General features: G+C 53.4%; 1 protein-coding gene across 4 annotated transcripts in view; it reads right to left on the bottom strand.

Annotated features, from left to right (window-relative positions):
• Window positions 1-20,040, bottom strand: part of tio (zinc finger domain-containing protein tiptop) — a 93,318-nt gene that overhangs the window by 26,851 nt on the left and 46,427 nt on the right. For 2 of the 4 annotated variants that reach the window (XM_033474260.2, XM_033474259.2), the window contains exon 2: window positions 5,734-5,865. The exons of the other annotated variants lie outside the window; for them this stretch is intronic. In XM_033474260.2, coding sequence (XP_033330151.2) covers window positions 5,734-5,800 — 67 coding nt within the window. In that variant the 5' untranslated portion in view covers window positions 5,801-5,865. The remainder of the gene's footprint in view (window positions 1-5,733; window positions 5,866-20,040) is intronic. 4 annotated transcript variants of the gene reach the window in all.

The following is a 20,040-nucleotide window of genomic DNA, read 5'->3' on the forward strand; positions in this document are numbered from 1 at the left end:
GCGCTGGAACGAGAGCGACGAGCTCCTATGTCTCCGGCGGAGAAGCAAAAGTCCGAAACGTCGTGAGAAGGCAGGCGGCGGCGGGCAGGCACGCGGCCGGAATAACTCTCAAACTGTCAGAACGATAATCTGACGGCAGCGACGTGACGGACGGAACGGTACGAGACGCGATGCGTTGGGACGGGACGGGTCGTGTCGGGACGAGCCGGGACGAGCCGGGACGGGACGGGACAGGACGGACGTACCGTCCACTTCGCGTCCACTCGATCTCCTTTTTCGCTCGCGGCTCTACCCTTCTCTCGCTGCTTTCTCGTCTCGATCTCGGACAGCTTCGACGAGATCGCGACAGCCGATACGCGTCCGATCGGTCTACCGTGCGGAGCGATCGTTTCGACCGAACGGTTCGCCGAAATTGCGCGGATCGTAAAGTTAAAAAACCTGGTTCGTAGTAAACACGCGAGAAGAGAACGAGCGAGAAGAAGATCCTCGTCGTCGTCGTCCGTGGGATTCGTTCGCGCTGTAACCAATCGAACGGTGCGTCGTCGTCGTCGTCACCGAGGTGGACGCGCGGCGTGGCGAAGCGGCGAAGAGACGCGGCGGCGACGAGGCGACAGGGGGGAGGGACGAAGAGGCGAGGGGGACGCGTCACGCGGTCCTCCGAATCGAGAGACACGGGACGAGAAATCCGAGCGGGTCGAACGGTGTCGGTTCCGAATATTAATTCCAGTCCCGTCGTCCCGAGTCATCGTCCGAGTGCGCGAGACAAGACGAAAGCCAGGTGCATCGAGACGGATCGAGGTCGTCGCGACGAGGATATTAATTGCGACGCGACGCGACGCGTACGAGAGAAGCGAAAGCGAGGTCTCTTCGATGGCTTCTTCTTATTCCTATCGCGTCCCACCGATTGATTCCGACAAGCATAACCAGGTTGGGTGTAATCGGAATAATTGACGTCGATGGGAATGCGCCGGCCCGCGCCGGCCCGATCGTAGGAAACGATCGTCTTTTGCCGCGAGCTTCCATCGGCGCTCTCCCGATGCGTTCGGCGCCGCCGCCGAGTCCGGCCGAACGAACCGTTAAAAATACGATGTTCTCTCGCGACCGCGACCGCGACCACGACCGCCACTGTCACCGCCTCTGCCTTTGCCTCGATGTCGCGCGATCGCCGCTCTCTCGCGTCCATCTCCGGCCGCGCGAGACGGAAAAGGCCGGCGGATTCGCCGTTCGAAAAGCAACCGCGAGGAACGAGATCGCGCGCGCGGAGCGCGGGAAGCAGAAAGCAGCTGGACGCTTTTGACGCGACGCTCGGAAAGTCTATTGTTGCTCGGTTTGAAAGGCTCGCCTGGAAATCGCTAGAGCCACGGCGACGATACCATCTAGCGAGACCAGGACCGCCGCCGCCGGCCCTGCTGAATTAAAAAGGACGGAGGAGCCCTCCTGCCGCCCGCTGGCAGGTGGAGGAGGACCGTATTATTCGACGCCGTCTTATCAACCGTCCTCTCGCATTAATCCGAAACGAAAGAACACGCGACCCGCAGCCACGGCGCGCCGTCCGTGGATCGCGATCCACGAATCGCGCGGATCGCCGCGCCGCGAGGTTCCGACGAGTCTCCTCGTCGTTCCACGGGTAAACCTCCTTTCTTTGTCGTGCGTCCGAACCACGGCACAGTTTCGCCGTGCATTTTTCATCCGCGGCCGGGGCCGATCGTCCGCTCCTCCGTCGATCTCTTCTGCTCGACAACGGAGAGCCAGTTTGGTTCGCGTCCGCGATATCGCTTCGCCGTGGCGAGCCGGTCCTCCTACGGACCGCTCGACGGAAATAGACGATACGCGCGGTAATAAATATCTCCGTATTATAATTAAGCCGAGTCCGAGAGTGTGGGATACGCGTTACGTACGGGAGACACGTAGATGGATGGACGACCAAACGTACACCGCGCGAGCGCGAGCAGGCGCGAGCGAGCGCGAGCGAGCGCGACTAATTCGACGAGCGGAGGAGACAGGAGAGAATCGGAGAGAGAGAGAGAGAGAGAGAGAGAGAGGGAGAGAGTGACGGGGCGGCGCGGGAGCGGACAAAGAAGTGGACGCGACAAAGACGGAAAGTCGCGAGTGTCACGGAGACAGGGAAGCTCTCCTCTCTCATCGCGATCGCGACAACGATGGCGCGCTTAGCAACCGTAACTCGTCGTAGTTATCGGTAGTGGACAGTTATATCGACGCGGTTGGTTGGAAGCGTGCTCTCGGATAGCGCAGCATCGGCGAGCAACCGGCAACGAGAAACGAGCGACGAGCTACGAGCTACGAGCTACGAGAGAGGAATGAGCGCGGCCTTGTCAGCCCGTCCGGCACGTCCGTCGACTGCTCCTTGAGTGGCAGCGATTCATTCCGCTCTCCTTGCACTCGCGCCCGCGCCGTTTCTCGCTCCTTCGAGAGCCAACCGGCACGCACACACCAACCTACCGCAACCCATCCGCGCGCGTTTTACTCCGGTTCGCTCCGTGCCGCGCGCGGCTCTAAGCTATTCTCTTTTTAACGACCTCGCGGCGAGTCCTGGAGCCGGAGCCGCCTGCTCGCGCGCGCGGGCTTCCAACTTTCTCGCGATCGGGCCCGGCGCGGCCGATCGGGCTCCGCTGTTTTCGCGTGTCCGTGAAATTTCGATCGGTGCAGAAATCAAATCGCCGAGAGAGGCGGCAGGCGCGGTGACGGAGCTGGAAGAGCGCCGCGCGGAAAAACAAGCCGGCGAGCGTGAGCGCAGACATAAATTTTCGATCGATCAATGTCTCGCGGTGGCGTATGCAAACGCGTCGACTGGAAAACCCGATAATTAATCGATATCTGGACGCGGTATCACGATCAAGATAATGGAATAGATCGTCGCGAAAGAGCGCAAGGCCGTCTAGTTGTTGTATCTCCGCGGCGACGCCGGAGACGGCGATGCAGTTGCTCTTTTCTTTCGCTGCGCTCGAAAATCGGCGCGCGCGCGACGGCGATCGCGGCTGCAAGCCCGGAAGGATGAAATCAACCGCGGTCGACGATGTCAAGCAGCCCCCCTTTTTCTCCCCGCACCACGTCCTCGCGGTCTCCTTCTCCTCGTCCCTTGCATAGGAGTCGCGGAGCATGCAGTCCGGCCGGCACAGCCGCAGAGCCCCGTAGTCGGCTAATATCTCGTTCTTTTGTTGCGTTTCGCGACAATTTGCCTGCCTCCGCTGACAACGAATTTCAGCCTGATTATTCGGGGTGGCGCGGCGCGGCGGAGCGACGTCGGTTCGCCGGATTAAAATGCTGCTAGTAGGGCTACGCGCGGGAACGCCGACGGAAGGGAGCGCCGCGGAAGGGGGTACCAACGGAAGGGGAGGAACACGCGAAATGTTGCCCTCGGGCGGCAAACTTGCATCTTCCGTCCTTCCTTCGCTTCGGTCCCCTCTCCTTCCACCCTCGCCCTTCCACTCTCTTCCTTCCTTCCTTCCTTCCGTCCTTCCTTCCTTCCTTCCTTCCTTCCTTCCTACTGCTGGTGCCGCCGCACCTCCGGCTTCGAGATCTGTCCCTTTGTTTTCCCGGCTCGATTACGATATTTACGCGGCCGACGAAACGGCCGGGGAGACGGCGAAGTCGCGGCGACAGTGGACCAAGGGGTGAAACGATCGAAGAAACCGAAGGGAGCGAGGTCGTCGGAGAACAAAGAGCGGGGATCGAACGCGTATCCGCGACAGAGATCGGACGTCGGCCGGCGGTCCGAGTATAGGATACCCGCGCTCTATAACGCGTTCAGGTAGACAGGTAGTACGCGGGCTTCCCGCAGGAGAGAGGGGTAATGAAACGGGGAAAGGGGAAGCGAGACCGAGAAGGGGAACCGAGAACGCGCGGAGGGCACATAAGTCCGCCGCTGACATCGCTGCAATCCTCGCGTCGGACTCGAGTATCGACAGATATTTAAATGAATATTCCTCCGCTGTTAGGGATCCGCTCTTTGAAATCAAAGCAGAAGGTACAACGGTTCGTTTAGACGTCCGCCGATATTCCAGGGCTGCCGGATCGTGAATACAGAATTTCGCGTGTCACGTCACTCGCGGATTGCTCGTCGGGAGCAGCTTTCGCGAGCAAAGGCTAGGTAGCAGCGGCTATCGGAAGCGGAGAGCAGTCGCCGTGTCCTTCGACAACCCCGTTTGACCGACGCCGACGCCGACGACGACGACGATCACCGCCCACGCACGCACGCACGCCGCGGCACCGTGATTTCCCGATCGTTTCGGCGAAGATCGCGGCTTGCTCGTCGGACTCGCGACAATTGTGCCGCAACGATAACGCGGGCGGGGAGATAAAAGGTCGGGAGACGCAAGATTCGTCGTTTGGCTACGTTCCGAGGCGAAATGCGACATGCGGAATCGTGCGCTACGCGACCAGCGTGGCCGGAGGAATTCCCACCGTGGGTGTAGCGGAGGAAATTACGCGGCGGGGGTGGAAATTAAAGGGTGCTCGGGCGAAACCGAGCCGAGCGACGTCGCCTAAACGACTCCGCGTTTATCCAGCCTCGACGGATCGCGGGGAACACCCGGTACGTCCACCTCCAACGCGTAATTTCCCCCGCTGTAACCACCGCGGGAATTTCTCCGCAAGAGTACCGCGATCGAGAAACGTTGCGGCGTGCAAGCAGAGGGGATCGCGATCGATCGCAGAAAACGGTGTTCCTTTGGACCGGAGACACGCGAGCGTCAAATTCGACGTTGCCTTGTTTTTCTAGTTAACCCTTTGCACTCGAAGCTGTTCTACCTTGAAAACTATGGTACTTCGTCCAACCTATGGTACTTTGATTTTTTTTATTAGTTTTGTGTCGCATTCAATTGACTGACTGAATTGTTTGCTGGTACATACTTTTTCATTTTTAACAACTGTTTAATTGTAAAGCTATTTAATCGTGTAGAAACTACTTGGACAAATGGTGTAGCAATTTTCAGCGGCGTCTCAGGGTCCGCTATTCGGGGCAAAGGGTTCACAGTAAACTTACCGAGCATCGAAAGCGATTAACGCGCGTTGTTTTATAAGAATGACAAGCAAATTCTCTCTTAATTGACGCTCAGCTTGTGCACAAGAATGGACAATTTGGGAAGAGGAGATGCGATTTATCGTTTTCATAGTTACCGAGTCGTTCTATAGTTACCAAAACGTGCCGCAAGACTGGAACAATCGTGCCTTCTCTTCCAAAATCATCCATTTTTCTTTTCAAGCTTAGCGTCAATTTTATAAGAATTTACTGTACTCAAACGTCTCATCGATTTTACTATAACGTACGCTTGGATATGCAAATCAATTTCACTAATTTTCTATAAAAGGCGACGACGATTTTAAAATAAAAAAAAAACTGTGAAATCGGTCGAAAAGATCATCGCGAGAAGTTCAATATTAAAAACAAAAACAAATTATCCTCGTCTGCCGATGACAAAGGAACGAAGGACAACAAACGACAGTCGATTCGACGCTCGTTCGCCTCCAGCCTTTCGGATGGATCGGATCGGCGCGATGACAGCAACGAGGAAGACGCTGCCGAGCGGAGTAGCGTGAAGCGAGTAGCGAGAAGAAGCGAGCGCGAAAGCAAAGGGTGAAGCGAGGCGCTCGTTCAAAGATGCAAACTGGACATGCGTGCGAAAGTTGGCGCGCGCGTGCGTGCGTTGCTCGTGCGTACCTATACATTGCGTTTGAGAGAGAGAGAGAGAGAGAGACAGAGAGAGAGATATTTACCGGTAAGATTATCGCCGCGTTGTTGCGGCCACCGAAAGGAAGGCCTTGGCTGCTGCTTGCTGCGCATGTCTCCCGTCCGGTGCGGCGGCTGAGAACCGCTCGCTTTTCAAACGATCGGAGACCACTACTTACCTGAAATAGAAAAAGTCAGAATGGTCAGAAAAATGTGCTTCCCTCGATCGCGACGCGGATTCCTTTCCCTACGGATCGGTTAGAAAATCATCGCTCCCATTCCACCCTCTCTCCCCTCTATCCCTATTTCTCCCCGTCCCTCCAATTTTCCCTCCGCACTCGAAGAAAATTATCTGCTAGCCGCGCGGACAGTGTTTTTCGTAGGGGCTGCAGACGCGCCAGGACAGCGTTCCCCAACAGCGGCGACCGCGTTTCCCCGGTCTCGCCCCCCTGGCCCCGAACTCCACCCCCTTATATTCGGCCGTTACCAGCCCTCCTAACCGGCCGTATATCTTTCCACCGTACGCCCTCAAAAGCGGCCGCCTTTGTTTCAGATATTTATGAGGCGTTTTAATTCGCGCGCCGCGTCACCCGGCGTCGTCGGACCTCGGTCGGGATCGGCGGACCTCGGTCGGCGTCGGCGCCGGGTTCGGGTTCGGGGTCGGGGTTGGCGTCGGCGTCGCCGTTCGCGTTGACTTCGGGCAGCCGGTAGGCACGGGACGCGGTGCGACCGAACGCCGAAACTGTGCAGCGGCACCAGCGAGAACGGGGGTGGCGAGGGTGTTGGTGGGGGTTGGCGGCGGTGGAAGCGGTAAGGGGATGATCGCGTTAAAGCGCTACCATCGGGGGATGCCGGGTAGGCATAATAGGCGTAAGGGTGACTCGATAAAGCGGCAACCCCTCGCCACCCCTTTCCCAGCGTCCCCCACCTTCTCTAGACGCAGACCATAAGCGCAAACAAACTCTCGGCCGTATATCGTCGCGAATGGTTTCGCGTCCCCCCATCGTTCGCCGCTCTTCCCGCGTCTGCGAGAATTTAACCTCGACCGATGCACACCGGCGACGACGATGCGCCGCCACGCGCAACGCGCTACGATACTCCGCCAGTCGTCGTCGTCGTCTTCTGCGATGCATGTATTCGCGGGATCGCCGCGAGAACGTGGAACAAGCGTCCCATCTTAAAGGGGACGCGTGCAGCTTTAATTTAAGCCGAGCGACTTTCGAGCGTACGCGCGGCTATGCAACTTTAAATCGATTCGCAGAGGCGGAGGGGTGGAAACATTCTTTCGTACAAGTCCGCAGTTTCATTCGGCGGATTGTTATTATATGTGCTGCGTGAAGCAGGTAGTTTTTTTCGTAAATATACTGTCGCGTTATGTTTGTTTCTTATTCGGTTTTATTTGTCATCGAAACAATAATTCTATACATTCTATAAATTCTATGAACTTTGACAATTTTACTGTCGATCTCTGTGCAAATCCTCGCTCTTGGATATTAATATTGCTTATGAAAATGTGAGGATGGAAAGAAATTCTTGTATAGACTAGAAAATTCCTCGCAGCAAACGTAGAATAATAATTGCGTGACCGTTACATTATTATTATTTTCTTACGCCGTAACAAAGGCTTTATCTATAAATAAAGTTATCAGTTGTTATTACGAATAATATTATTATAATATTATTATTAATTATAATATATAATTCCGTTCTAAAATCTTCCATGCGCCATAAACGCATAAAAATCCGCAGTCCAGTCGTGACTCGAATTGACTTGGCTTTCCGGCCCTCCAAACGTAAAAATCGAGGCATTCTTGGCATTCGTTATTTTTTAAGGGACAGTTTTCGAGATTTTCGCGTTTTGTATTTGCAGAATAGCGGAGGATATCAGGGAGATTTCTCGCCGGACTCGTCACCGAGTTGTACTACTCGGGGGGTAGTTTCGCGAAGAAATCTCAAAAACGGGAAGTACATCGATAATTGTTAGTCCACCTTGCTTCGCTTTCGCAACGATGAAAAGACGATCTCGTCGACTAATTTCGAACTATGCTCCGCGAAGCCTCGGTCGACCGAATTCCGGATTGGTTTCGTATAGATCGGCGATCGACAAACGATTTAATTGATCGCTTCCAGTAAGATAATTCCTCGTAAACATTGAATAAATAAATAATAATAACTGCGAACAGTTTCTGACTAAGCGAATTTTACTTCGCCCTCCACTCCGGCCATGTAACATTTCGACTAAAAATTCATGTATCACATGCAATTATTAATTACTAAATAACGAAACAAATTTATCACGAGCTACTCTATCGGTGGAAACTAATTCCTCAGTCCTGAACGCGTTAAAAAATATCTTCCCAGCGCGTTAACGCTAGAACTACCAATCCAGTCAAAATAACTGGTTTCCAATTTTTTCTACGATTCCTGATATTATAAAAATATTTCCGCGAAAAATACTTGGATAAAAACTTGTTTAATCAGCCATATGTTATAATAGAAACCGTACGAAGTTTAAATAAAACCGCAATTATTTTAATTTAATAACATAAGTCAATACACATTAGTTGTATTTAGAGCTCGGTAGTTCTACACAGTTGACGCTAGATTTACGGAACCCGTCAAAATGACGGGTCACTAATTTTTTCATTTACGATTATTCATATCGAGAAGACACATTTACGAGTTATTTATTCAATTTACATGTTACTTACAAATTGTAACATACAATAACGCTCGTCAAAAATCAGAATAAATCTCTTATTGTTTCTTTCACCTAATATAAAACATCTGTATTTCGTGGTTCGTAAATCCAGCGTTAAATAAACGTGCAAAGCGTGTACCATTGGTGGTGCACGTGGCGCGGAACGTGTTAAGGGAAAAAAAAGAAGAGGAGAAAAAGAAAAACGAAACAACGCTGAAATTTAGTGTCTCGATCTGAGACTGTAACGTAGTTACGTACACAGTTGTGTACGTAACGATCCCGTGCATCGATCCTATATCTCAGATTGCCATAATTATGCCCGTATTTACGACGTCTCCGTATCGTCGGTGCGCCGCCGCCGCCGCCGTCGACGACGACGACGACGACGACCTCCGACCAAAGCTTCCCCTGGCAATGGATTTTACGTTTTACTTCGCGTCCCGTTTACGAGACACCAGAGACGCCGGTAGCACTCTCGCTCGCGTGCTTTGCGTCTCGCAGCCGACTTGAGCGGTAACGGTTCGTCACTCTGTCGGGTGTTCCTTTCTCTGTTCCCCGAACGGGTCGGTTTCTATCGGCCAGGTTCGTCCCTCGGTCCTCGTTACTTTTGCCTTTATCGTCCCCGTTGCTGTTTCTCTTTCTCGGACGAATATTTTCGGCCCGCCGTCTCTCCCTCTCTCTCTCTCTCTCCCTCGCTCTCGCTTTCCGAATCGGCGTCTCCCGACTCTGTGAACACTATACTCGCGTCGTTGGTTCATTCCGGCGTCTGGCTGGTCGCGTCCCGTCACCAGCACACCGTCACCGGCACCGGCACCGGCACCGCTCTCTTTCTCTCCGGCTCTCTCGCCTGCACTCTGCCCAACAGCCTTCGCTCTCTAAAAGCCTGGCTGTGATCTATGACGGGACGTTGCGTCACTCGAGGAACAGATGCAGGGGCCACTATATTACTCGACCGTATCTACGGAGAAAATGGAGAGGGCGGATGAGAAAAGAAGAGAGGGTGAGAGAGAGAGGGGGGCGGGACGAGGGACGGGGGAAGAGTCGGGCGGACACGGCTAAACGCGAAGGCATCGGGACGCCGAGGAACGCCGACGAGGAACGCGGGTTTCGTGTCGTTTGTGGGTTACGCGCGGGGTTTTCGGCGGCTCGGCGCCGCGATGAGAACCGATAGCGAGCACGATACGATGGAAAGTGGAAGCTCGTTCATGGAAACGCCAGCCAGCTGTCTACGCGAGCGGGTCGGGGAGGAAACGTAGGGGAAGGGAGGCTCGAAAACGCGCGCGTCGGCAGGGTAGACGCTCGGAGAGTCCCATAAATCAGGTCAGGGTTGGCTGTGACGGGGGTGGCTGCGCGGCGGTAGTTGCAGAGGGAGGTCGAGAGAGAGTGAGAGAGAGGAGAGAGAGAGAGAGAGCGGCGCGGAGTTAAGGGGGATAGCTACGACTCGAAGGGATCCGTCGGCTAAAGGTCGCCGCGCAACGAGCTCGTGCCGAGAACGAGAAACGACGACGAAACGAGAAACGACCGGCGAGAAGGACGCGCATGCTCGTAAAACGTTTCGCGCCAATTCCATTTTCGCGAGCCGTCGAGAAATCCTCCGCGCTCCCGTTCGCGTTCAACGCGATAGATCCGTATCGAGCGCGTCGATCGTCGCCGCGCCCGGCTTCGACTCCGGTTCCAAAAGTTTCCGGAAACGAGAACCAATCGAAACCCGAAACGAAACGAGACGAGACGAATCGGAACGAGAGAGCGGTCGAGGTGGACTTCGAGAATGGAAGGAACGAGGAGGAGAGAGGGAGAGAGAGAACAAGTGGATCCGAGCGAGCGAAACGAAGAGAGAGTGATAGAGCGAGAAATAGAAAGAAAGAAAGAAAGAAAGAGGGGCGGGGGACGTTGAAGAAGCTTCGAAGGGACCCCAGATGGAATCGGTGCAGTTTGGAATATTGGAAAACGTCGGATCGCGCGAGAAATCGGAGAGGAGCGGAGAGGAAGCGGCGAGGCGAGGCGATAGGGGGCGAAGAGGCGAGGGGGAAGCGAGCAGAGTGCGAGCAGGGCACTATTTATGACGCGTACGTGAATTCTTGGAACAACGGGGATACGGCGTGTTCGTGTCACGGCGTTGCCGAAGAAAAAGAACGATCGAGGCTCGCCGAGGGACCGGAGGGTGGCTAGCTAGCGCGCAGGCGGGCTGATGTCGTAAAATTGAAGTCGACGGGAGTCGGTAGTAGGATCGGTCGCAGTGCCGCGGACGCGACCAATTCGTTTCGGGAAGAAGCAACCGAGTTTTCGGGACGGTCTCGGGGCGAGGACGAGGAGAGAGAGAGAGAGAGAGGATGGGCGGGAGGGCCGGTGGACGGTCGAGGCGATGAATCGCGGCAGGTCGATACCGTCGTGGCGGTACGCAACCCGAAGCCGGTTCGCGAGTCTTCGAGCACAGTCCTCGGGAACTCGGGGAGTCTAAACGCAGAGAGCAGAGGACTGGAACGGGCTCGTTGACGGATGGAGAGGGAGAGAAAAGTCACGAAACGGACGCGCCGCGGGCACCTCGGAAATGTCCGTCCTTCGTGGACGTTAAACGTCTTCGAGAGATCAAAGCTTCGAGACACGGGGGAAAGAGCGAGGCTTCGATTGATTCATTGGACGCGCGTGCCTGGTTTCGAATCACCAGAATAGAATCCGCTGCCTCGGAATGCCAGGCTCACGGCTAATCCATCGAGCGTCTTTATTGCTCCGCGACATTTATAAAACGCCCGAGAGACGAGGGTTCGCCGCGATCGCGCTCATTCGTCACCGATTATAAATCGTCGGGTTTAGGTTGGGCCCCCTCGTCCCGCGCGCGCGCGCGCGCACACGCTTCTCGCTCTTCTTTCTCCCTCCGCCACCCCGCGCTCTCTTTACGAGTGCCGTGGGCTCGACGCGGGGTGCGCGACCACGCTCCGGACGGCTCCGCGCCGTTCCGCGCGGCTCCGGAACGGCCGAGGCGGTCGAACGGAAACGGAACGAACGACTCGCGATAGGCGGGAGAGAGACCTGCCCCGCCGCGCTCTTCGCCGAGGAAACTACGGGGAAGATAAGGGTGCGCTCGTTCCCTCGAAACGTCCCCGGACGGTCGTCCTGAAGCGGTCCGAAGCGTTCCGAAGCGTCGCGAAGCGCACGGGGTCCCTCCCTCTCTATTCGCCGTAACGACCGCCGGCCCCGTTCTCCGGAGTATCGTCGGGACCGGCGCGATATTGCGCGGCTCTCTCCTCCCGTCGCGTAGCGTCGTTACACCAACTTCTCCGATGTCGGCGAACGACCGAGAGAGCAGCGAAGAAGAAAGCGCGCGGAGAACGCGGCTCCGCGGAATCCTCGGCTATCGCCGATCCTCTTCCTCCTCCTCCTCCTCCTCCCTCCGCCTCCGACAGCGAGAGCGGAAGGCGGCAGTCGGCCGAGCGAGATACGCGTCGAGGCATCGTGGATAGCACTCGCGAGGGCGCGGGCAAGTCGAAGCCCGAGTGGGTGGTAGCCAGTTTAATACTCGCCTCGATGGCTCGGTGTTTCTAGTAATTGGGAAGTTAAACAGCCCTCCGACATGCAGCTCTCTAGCCCTCTCCCCACGTCCCCCCGTCCCGTTACTTCTTCCCTTTGTTCTTGGTTTTCCCTTCCGGTTCGGTCTCGCGTGCCCGTTCCTCGCCTCCGAAATACTGGAATAGCAGCTCGGCACGGGGGCCGTATAGACTCTCTCTCTCTCTCTCTCTCTCTCTCTCTCTCTCTCTCCCCCTTCGGCCCCCTCCGCCGAGAAGTGGAAAGCTTTAATTAAAGAAGACGAGCAATGGATTCTCTCTCGATTCCCGGAGCAACGTCCTTTCGCTTCTATTCGCGGCGGAGGGAACGATGGGAGATGGTCGCGCGAGAAGTGAAACGTTGAGAAACCAGCGGGACAATCTCCCGATTGCTTTCGCCCGTTCCTTATCGACAGACGTTTTCGAGAATTTCGAGCGATCCGCTCGATTCGTGTCGAGGCTCGGACGAGTAGAAGAAACACGGCTGGCAGGAGCCCGATACTACCGGGGAAGAAAAGAGCGACGAGAGAAGAGGGGTTGGGAGAGCGAGCGAAAGAGACGGAGGCCGTGCGGCCTGGCAAACGAACGGAGAAACAGAGAGAGAGAGAGAGAGAGAGAGAGAGAGAAAGAGAGAAGAAAGCAAGAGAGAACAAGAGAGAAAGAGAGAGAGAGGGTGAGCGAGGGGGGAAGGGGCAAGGTAAGTAGGTATAAAGGAGCGTGACTGGACGCGAGTTCAATACGCGGCCCTCGAGCACAGCTGTCACTGACATCGCCGCAATTCGAAACTGACCACGACAGCTAACCTCGGTACAGGCGGACCACAGCGGCGGAAACTTATACCAACCTTCCGATTGATACGTCCCGGCCACTCACCATACGCCGAAGGGGACGGATTAGTCGGCGGATGGCAGACTTCTCCGTGCTTCCCCAACTCTCCCCCGGATCCACCCGCCGCCCCTTTTCGATTCGGCCTCCTTTCGAAAACCGCCTGTCGTCGATCCGATCCCCGGCTTCCTCCCTCGGAATTCTCTCCGCGGTCAACATTTCCCGAGAGATCGCGCGGCCCGAGAGAACGGTACCCTCTCGAGAGCCGATACGCGAGCGTGCTAACGCGAGCCAACGAGGCACGGCGCGCGCGATAACAGGCGAACGCGTAAACGCTCGCGAAGCGAAAAGAGAAGTGAGAAGGAGGAGGAAAGACGGTGACGGAGGAAAGAGAAGGAAGAAACGCGCGCGCTGCCGCCGTCGCCGCTGCCGAGGTTCGAGAAAGAAAACGATGCCGGAGATGGTTGGGTCGTAGCCAAGCATCGGGCAGCCGGTCGGCCGGACGGTCGAGAACGGTCGGACGGTCGGACGCACGGTCGGTCGATGCTTCGTGAGAAGGGCGAAGAGATGATTGATGGAACGTCAGTCATGCTGCAGCCATCGATCTCCCGTACCTATACCTTTATTATTTATTATCCTCGCCGCTACGGATACTTTGCTCCAGGTACGTCGCGCGCTTCTCCCGTCCTCGCGTTCTTTCGACTTCAGCCGAGGTCTTCTCGGCCTCGGTCTTGGCCGCCGAGCCGAGCGTATTCGGCGAAATCCGAAGACCGTCGTCGTCGTCGTCGCGGCTCGGTGACGTTGCAACGGACGCGGGACAGGTCCGGGTTTCGAGATCCCTCCGCCGTCCGTGGACGGTCTCGTAGCGGGCGCTCGGGCCAAAGACGGGCCGCCGTCGCCGTCGCCGCAGCGTTTCCGGAGCGGCGACTCGGTTTCGAATCGATTGAATTTTTCCGTGCTGCGGCGAAGACTATTTATCACCGCGCACCAGCCGCTACGACAATAGAGCTCGCGGCGAGCGGTTGGCGAGCGTTGCCGCCCCCGATGCTTCTTTACAAACACAACCGTGGATGAACGAATCTTGCGCTCGCCTCTCTGCTGCGTCACGAAACAAATGCGCTTTCAGCCAATCATCGTGGTACCGTCTGTAAGAACGACGATCACGATGACGCGGTCGAAGATGACTCTTCGCAGCTGTCAATCGTTCGAGGCCACGCCACGGGCCCGGCTCGTCCGAGCCTCGACGGTTTCGTGTCATCCGCGAGCGAGCGAACTCGGCACGGCTCGGCTCGGCCCGGCCCGGCCCGCTCGAGCGAATCCTCGCCGAGACGCGTTCGAGTTCGAGACCGAATGCTCTCGGTAAATGCCTGAGATCGGTCTTCTTGTTTTTTCTTAGAACCGGAGCCAACGATCGCTTCGAACGCAAATAATAGAGCAATTAAATTATGGCGTGTTTCGAGAGAGGACGATCGTCGTTGACATTATCTGGCGACTCTTTTTTGTAATTCCTTCACAGAGCTCGGACGCTCTGTCATCGCTATTATACACAGCTGTCCTCGATCCTTGTCTCATTGTTAATGTTAAGGTTACTGTCATCGGTGTTATTCGCATTTTTATTTAACGTAATTCATTTCATTTATTTATAGATATGTGCCACCTATATGTATATCACCTATTGTGATATACAGGGTGTCCCAGGTTTTAATGTTCTAACTTTGTCAGTATATTCTATGGCACAAAGTATGAAAAAAATGTTATGTAAACATTGGTCATATAGAGCTTTATTAAGAAGTTATAACAAAAATTCGGAATAGGGATAGTAATCAATTAAAAAAAAAATAAAACATAGAAAAGAATCTTCGATCGATGTCAATCATGTATTGTTAACAACGGTTATTAATACATTTCGAAATGTATTAATAAACACAGCTTACATAAACACACGGCATGTGCTGATCTATTCAAGCCAATGCTCGCGGTAACAGCAAGTTGATTACTATTCCTATCCTGAATTTTTGTTACAACTTCTTAATAAAGCTCTATATGACCTATGTTTACGTAACATTTTTTTCTTACTTCGTGCCATAGAATACCCTAACGAAGTTTGAACATTAAAACCTGGGACACCCTGTATATACTGGGTCGTTCGGAAAGTTCTCTTTCGCGCGAAAATAAAAGACAATTTTTTAACGATTCAAATAAAAAAAAAACCTTCCGACATTTTTCGTTTACTGAATCACGTGCTTCTTTAACGAGCTTGCAAACCGGAATTTTGTTTTCAGAAACGGAACAACTTTTCGAACGACCGAATATAATATTGATATTGTTGCGAATCACTCCGTTTCTCTCGCGTCGCGGCATTTTATTTACAATAAAGAATATAAACTGTAATACACGACGGTCCGATTTCGACTCTTCGATCGTCTGTTGGTAACACCCTTCCGTGGTAACCCCTATCTTCCATTATTTTTTCAAGGAGTTATTCACATTAATACGACTCGAATTAGACAAGTCGCCGTAACAACATCGATGCTGACAGAGAATCGGCATTTACGCAATGAACTAAAATTAAATGAAATATTTACTTTCACTTAATATCTATTAAAACAACCTTGTTCCGTTCGTTTACTTCAATCTATCAAAATTATTCTTCCACGCGTCCACTGCATTTTCTTTGCCACGTGCTCGCTGTAACCAATTCGTACTCGCTTTGTTTCACGTCGCAACGTTCGTCCACCAATAAATAAATAAAAAAAAGGAAAAACTAAAACAATCACAACGATCAAACGCAATCGGCCAACCCACAGGGAAGGCGAATGATCGCAAAAATTGGACTCGAACGTTGAAAGACGAAGGGGTAAAACGTGGTAAAAAGAGCAAGAAGGAGGGGAGGCGCGCGTTAAGACGAGAACGAGCCGAGGGGAGCCGCGGGATGGGAGGGCGAGGGCCGGGGAGAACCGCGAAAAGGGAAGGTGCGCGCGTCGTGCAACAGGGGCGGAAAAGTTGACGGCTTAGACGTTTTAAATTTCTCGAGGTATTTGAGAAGACATCGAGCAACTCGATCTCTCGAGCCGGACGCCGCGCCGCGTCGGAGATACCTGCACCTGAGCCTCTTAGACGGTTTTTCGTTTCTTTCTTTTTTTTCCCCTCTTCCGACAGCTGAACAGGTTGCGTAGCCGGGCCGCGCGCTCTCTCGGAAAGAAAGGAAGGAGATCCGACGTGGCTAAATTTCGCGGCGGTGTCCCGGCCGACTCGCGCATACATTTCTTCTTCGGGGCCGCGAGCCCCGCGCCCGCGCGCGCGCGAGCCGCCTACGCTGCCCGAACGAATCGGACGCGACGAGCGCGGCTTCTTTCCAGCGCGTTTTCGAAACAGCCGGGACAAACTTTTCCCGTTCTACCTACCCGCTGTCTGCGCGCCGATTCTGCTCCCCGTTAATTGTTAACGGGCTGGAATACAGCGAATCGGTTATCGATAATTAACAGGCGAACGAGCACGCCAGGTGCGTCGGTGTTGCTCGTTAATGTATTAATTATGCAAAATGCGCGAGAGTGCGGTCGCGAGCGTGTGCCCGCGACTGTCTGTATGTCTGCTGTGCCCGGTGCGTACGCGCGTACGATCGCGCGCGTGTGCGTGTGCGTGCACGGCGACGCTCGTTGGCCGCGCGCGAACGGATTAGGATATACAATATATGCGATTCGAGGCAGGTCAAGACCGGGTACGCCGTACGAACGCGTAGAATAGGTATGCGAGGAAGTGGGCGAGCGAGCGAGCGAGCGATCGGCTCGGCGGAGCATTGCTAGACCGCGGCAGAGCACGGTAGAGCACGGCGCAACACGGTACAAACACGGCACAGGTACGGGGACGGGTACGGACACGGACCAGCGTGCTTCATTCATAGTTAAGCGGTCGCTGTTTATGAACGAGCATACCTATTACGTAACGCATCGTCGGCAACGAGTCTTTTTCTACCGGCCACGTGGTCGAACGGTGGATTACGAGTCCCTGCCGGGCTACGCCGCCGTCCTTGGCTCGAACGTCTTATTTGCTAATTCAACCACTGTTCGGAATATTTCGGACCACTTGGATCGTCGCGCGCCTTTTAACCCTTTCGCGCCGAGCGCCGTATATATGCGCCGCATCCACTCGACGACCTGTGGGTACGAGCGCCGCGTGTACGGTAATGTCTCTCTAATTAAAGCTCGGATTGTTCATAAAAATCGACAGTTTAGGAAGATAAGATACGAATATTCGATCCTTGCGGTTCGTTTTTATAGTTACGAATTGTCGACAACTATGAAAACGAGCTGCAAGACTCGAATAATCGCGTCTTCTATTCCCAAGTTGTCCATTTTTCTGGGCAATCTGAGCGTCAGTAAGGGAGACATTACTGTACTTCGGCGATACAGTAATGTCTCTCTAACTGATGCTCAGATTCTGCATAAATGGGAAGAGGAGATATGATTATTCGAGCCTTGTAGCTCGTTCTTATAGTTATTGAGAATCGGTAATTATAAGAAACGAGCTGCAAGGCTCGAATAATCGCGTCCCCTCTTACCAAATTGTCCATTTTAGTGCACAATTTAGGCGATAATTAGGAAGACATTACTGTATGCGGCATCGAAATGAAGTGTATACAGAAGACGAGGACGTGTAATTAACGCTACTTAGCGTTCAATTTTTGGACGATCAGAAATGTTAGGACGATTTAATCCTTTCAACTCGAATGGCGACTCCAAAGGAGCCATCAAAAGTTGTTATGTCACGTTTCAGAATGATTTTATCAATCAAATTTGTTCATATTTGGAAGAACTGTTGAAAGGATAACTGTTGCATCTGTCACAAAATTCCATTTCATACGTATAAAATGCATTAGCTTGTATAAAATGGAAATGCAGTGAGTCAGAAAAAACTGCATTAAATTTTCCGTTGATTCGGCTTCGAGTGCAAAGGGTTAACCAGAAGAAGCAGCGGCACGCTGGACGGTTCAAACGGTTCCGAAGAATCGTTCTCGCGATCCAGCAACCGATCGTCGGCGATTTCCGTGGATCTTCGTCCTCGCTAAACCGCGATGCATCTGCTCGCGAGACTCGCTCGTTCTACCCGATGTGAACGGAACCGCACCTTCGCATCGACAATTTCGAATTCGGACTCGCATGCTTCTTCCACGCAATCAGATCCGCCTCTCCCCGATCCTCTCTCTCTCTCTCTCTCTCTCTCTCTCTCTCTCTCTCTCTCTCTCGTCGAAGAAAGCCGTACACCTCGATTATAATTACCGATAGTCCGCCGATCGATACGCTTCGATACAAGAGGTCCTTGTATCGTTCTCGATCACCGATGCGTGGAAGCGGGTTAATTGGAATGGTACTCTCGCGATCGACGCGGATCGATCGTATCGATATGACGCGACGCGAAGCGAAACGACCGAAACGAGACGAGACGAGACGAGACGAGACAAGTCGAGACGAGACGAGACGATTCGAGGCGAGTACGCGGACAGTACCGTCCTTCTGTCGCTTTTTCTCCGGTGCCTCGGCGATCGATAAAATTGCGGAGAATGGCATTTCGTGACGAAGCGGTAACACCGTCGACGAAATCTTTCGCCGAGAAATTGGGTTACACGGTCGACGAGTCGATGTCACGGAGTCGCGCAGCGATCGTCGGCGTCGCGTCGAGAGAGCTGGTACGCTTCCATCTGTCCCGAGGACCGTCAATCTTTCGCGTTTTAGGGGAAACGGTGTCGTCCAGAACGATCATAACGTTGACACGGTTCGCACGGTGCTAGTCGCTGTGCCCGGCCTGTCCCGGTCCGGCACGATCCGGCCCGGCTCGACCAGTCTATCGATCAGCCTCGTCAAAAATAAACGATCGACTCGACGAGTCCGAGAGCCGAATTGTCCGTGTCGACGAGGAACGCTCGCAGTTACCTCGCGTCCACGATCGCGAAGAAGGATCTTACCGGATCCTGTCGAATCCGTCGTCGATTTCTCCGCGATGCGGCGCACGGCCGCGTCGCCGCATCGCCGGTGGCAAGGCTGCCGCAGATGCGGCGGGACGCACCGCGCGACGCGTTCTCGCGAAGAATCCATGCGTTCGTACAGCAATATCCCGGTGACGTCCCACCGCCTTGTCCCTTCCATTCTCTTCCTACGCAACGAAACGACCGACTCGCCCCGCGAAGCCATGATTCACCGGTTTACACGCGACTTCGATACCGTTACGCGCGTGTGGGCATACATGGTATACGCGTTTCGTGCAGGTATATACGGCCGACCACGAAGACGACGACGACGATGACACGATTGATCGCGTTACGTCGCCGTTCCACGGCGAGCCAAATGCCCGATTTAGGCGGAAGAAGGAAATCGTAGATCGTCCCGCGACGAATTCAAATACTATTCCGGACCACGAAATAATTTTAGTAAAAAAAAATATCCCAGGCGAAACTGGGATATTTTTAGCAAGAGTAATCATAACATTTACAAAAAATCGATCTACACTCGCATCCCAATCTATCAGGAAATCCATCCTACTAGTCTCAGTAACTGGTCCAAAATTTTGCTATCGACCTAGGTGGACCAGTTACTGAGACTAGTAGGATGGATTTCCGGACATATCCCAAAAATCCGGAAAATGAATTCCACTAGTCTCAGTAACTGGTCCAAAATTTTGTTATCGACCTAAGTGGACCAGTTACTGAGACTAGTGGAATTGATTTTCGGGATTTTTGTCATCTGTCTGGAAATCAATCCCACTAGTCTCGCAAAATTTTGGACCAGTTACCGAGACTAGTGGAATTCATTTTCCGGATTTTTGAGAGTGGGAAGGTATATCATTACTTCATCTGGACACGACACTAAAATGAAGTTTTTTTTACTCAGTAATTGGTCCACCTATGTCCATAGCAAAATTTTGGACGAGTTACTGAGACTAGTGGAATTCATTTTCGGGATTTTTCTGATCTGTCCGGAAATCAAACCCACTTGTCTCAGTAACTGGTCCACCTAGGTCGATGGCAAAATTTTGGACCAGTTACTGAGACTAGTAGAATTCATTTTCGGGATTTTTGTGATCTGTCCGGAAATCAATCCTACTAGTCTCAGTAACTGGTCCCCCTAAGTCGATAGCAAAATTTTGGACCAATTACTGAGACTAGTGGAATTCATTTTCCGAACTTTTGGGATTCTGAGAGCATGTCATAATTTCATCTCTACAGAACACTAAAATAAATTTTTTTCACTCAATAACCAGTCCCCCTAGGTTGATAATAAAATTTTGGACCAGTTACT

This window comes from Megalopta genalis, chromosome 4, assembly GCF_051020955.1.
Source record: "Megalopta genalis isolate 19385.01 chromosome 4, iyMegGena1_principal, whole genome shotgun sequence".
Classification (NCBI taxonomy): Eukaryota; Metazoa; Arthropoda; class Insecta; order Hymenoptera; family Halictidae; genus Megalopta; species Megalopta genalis.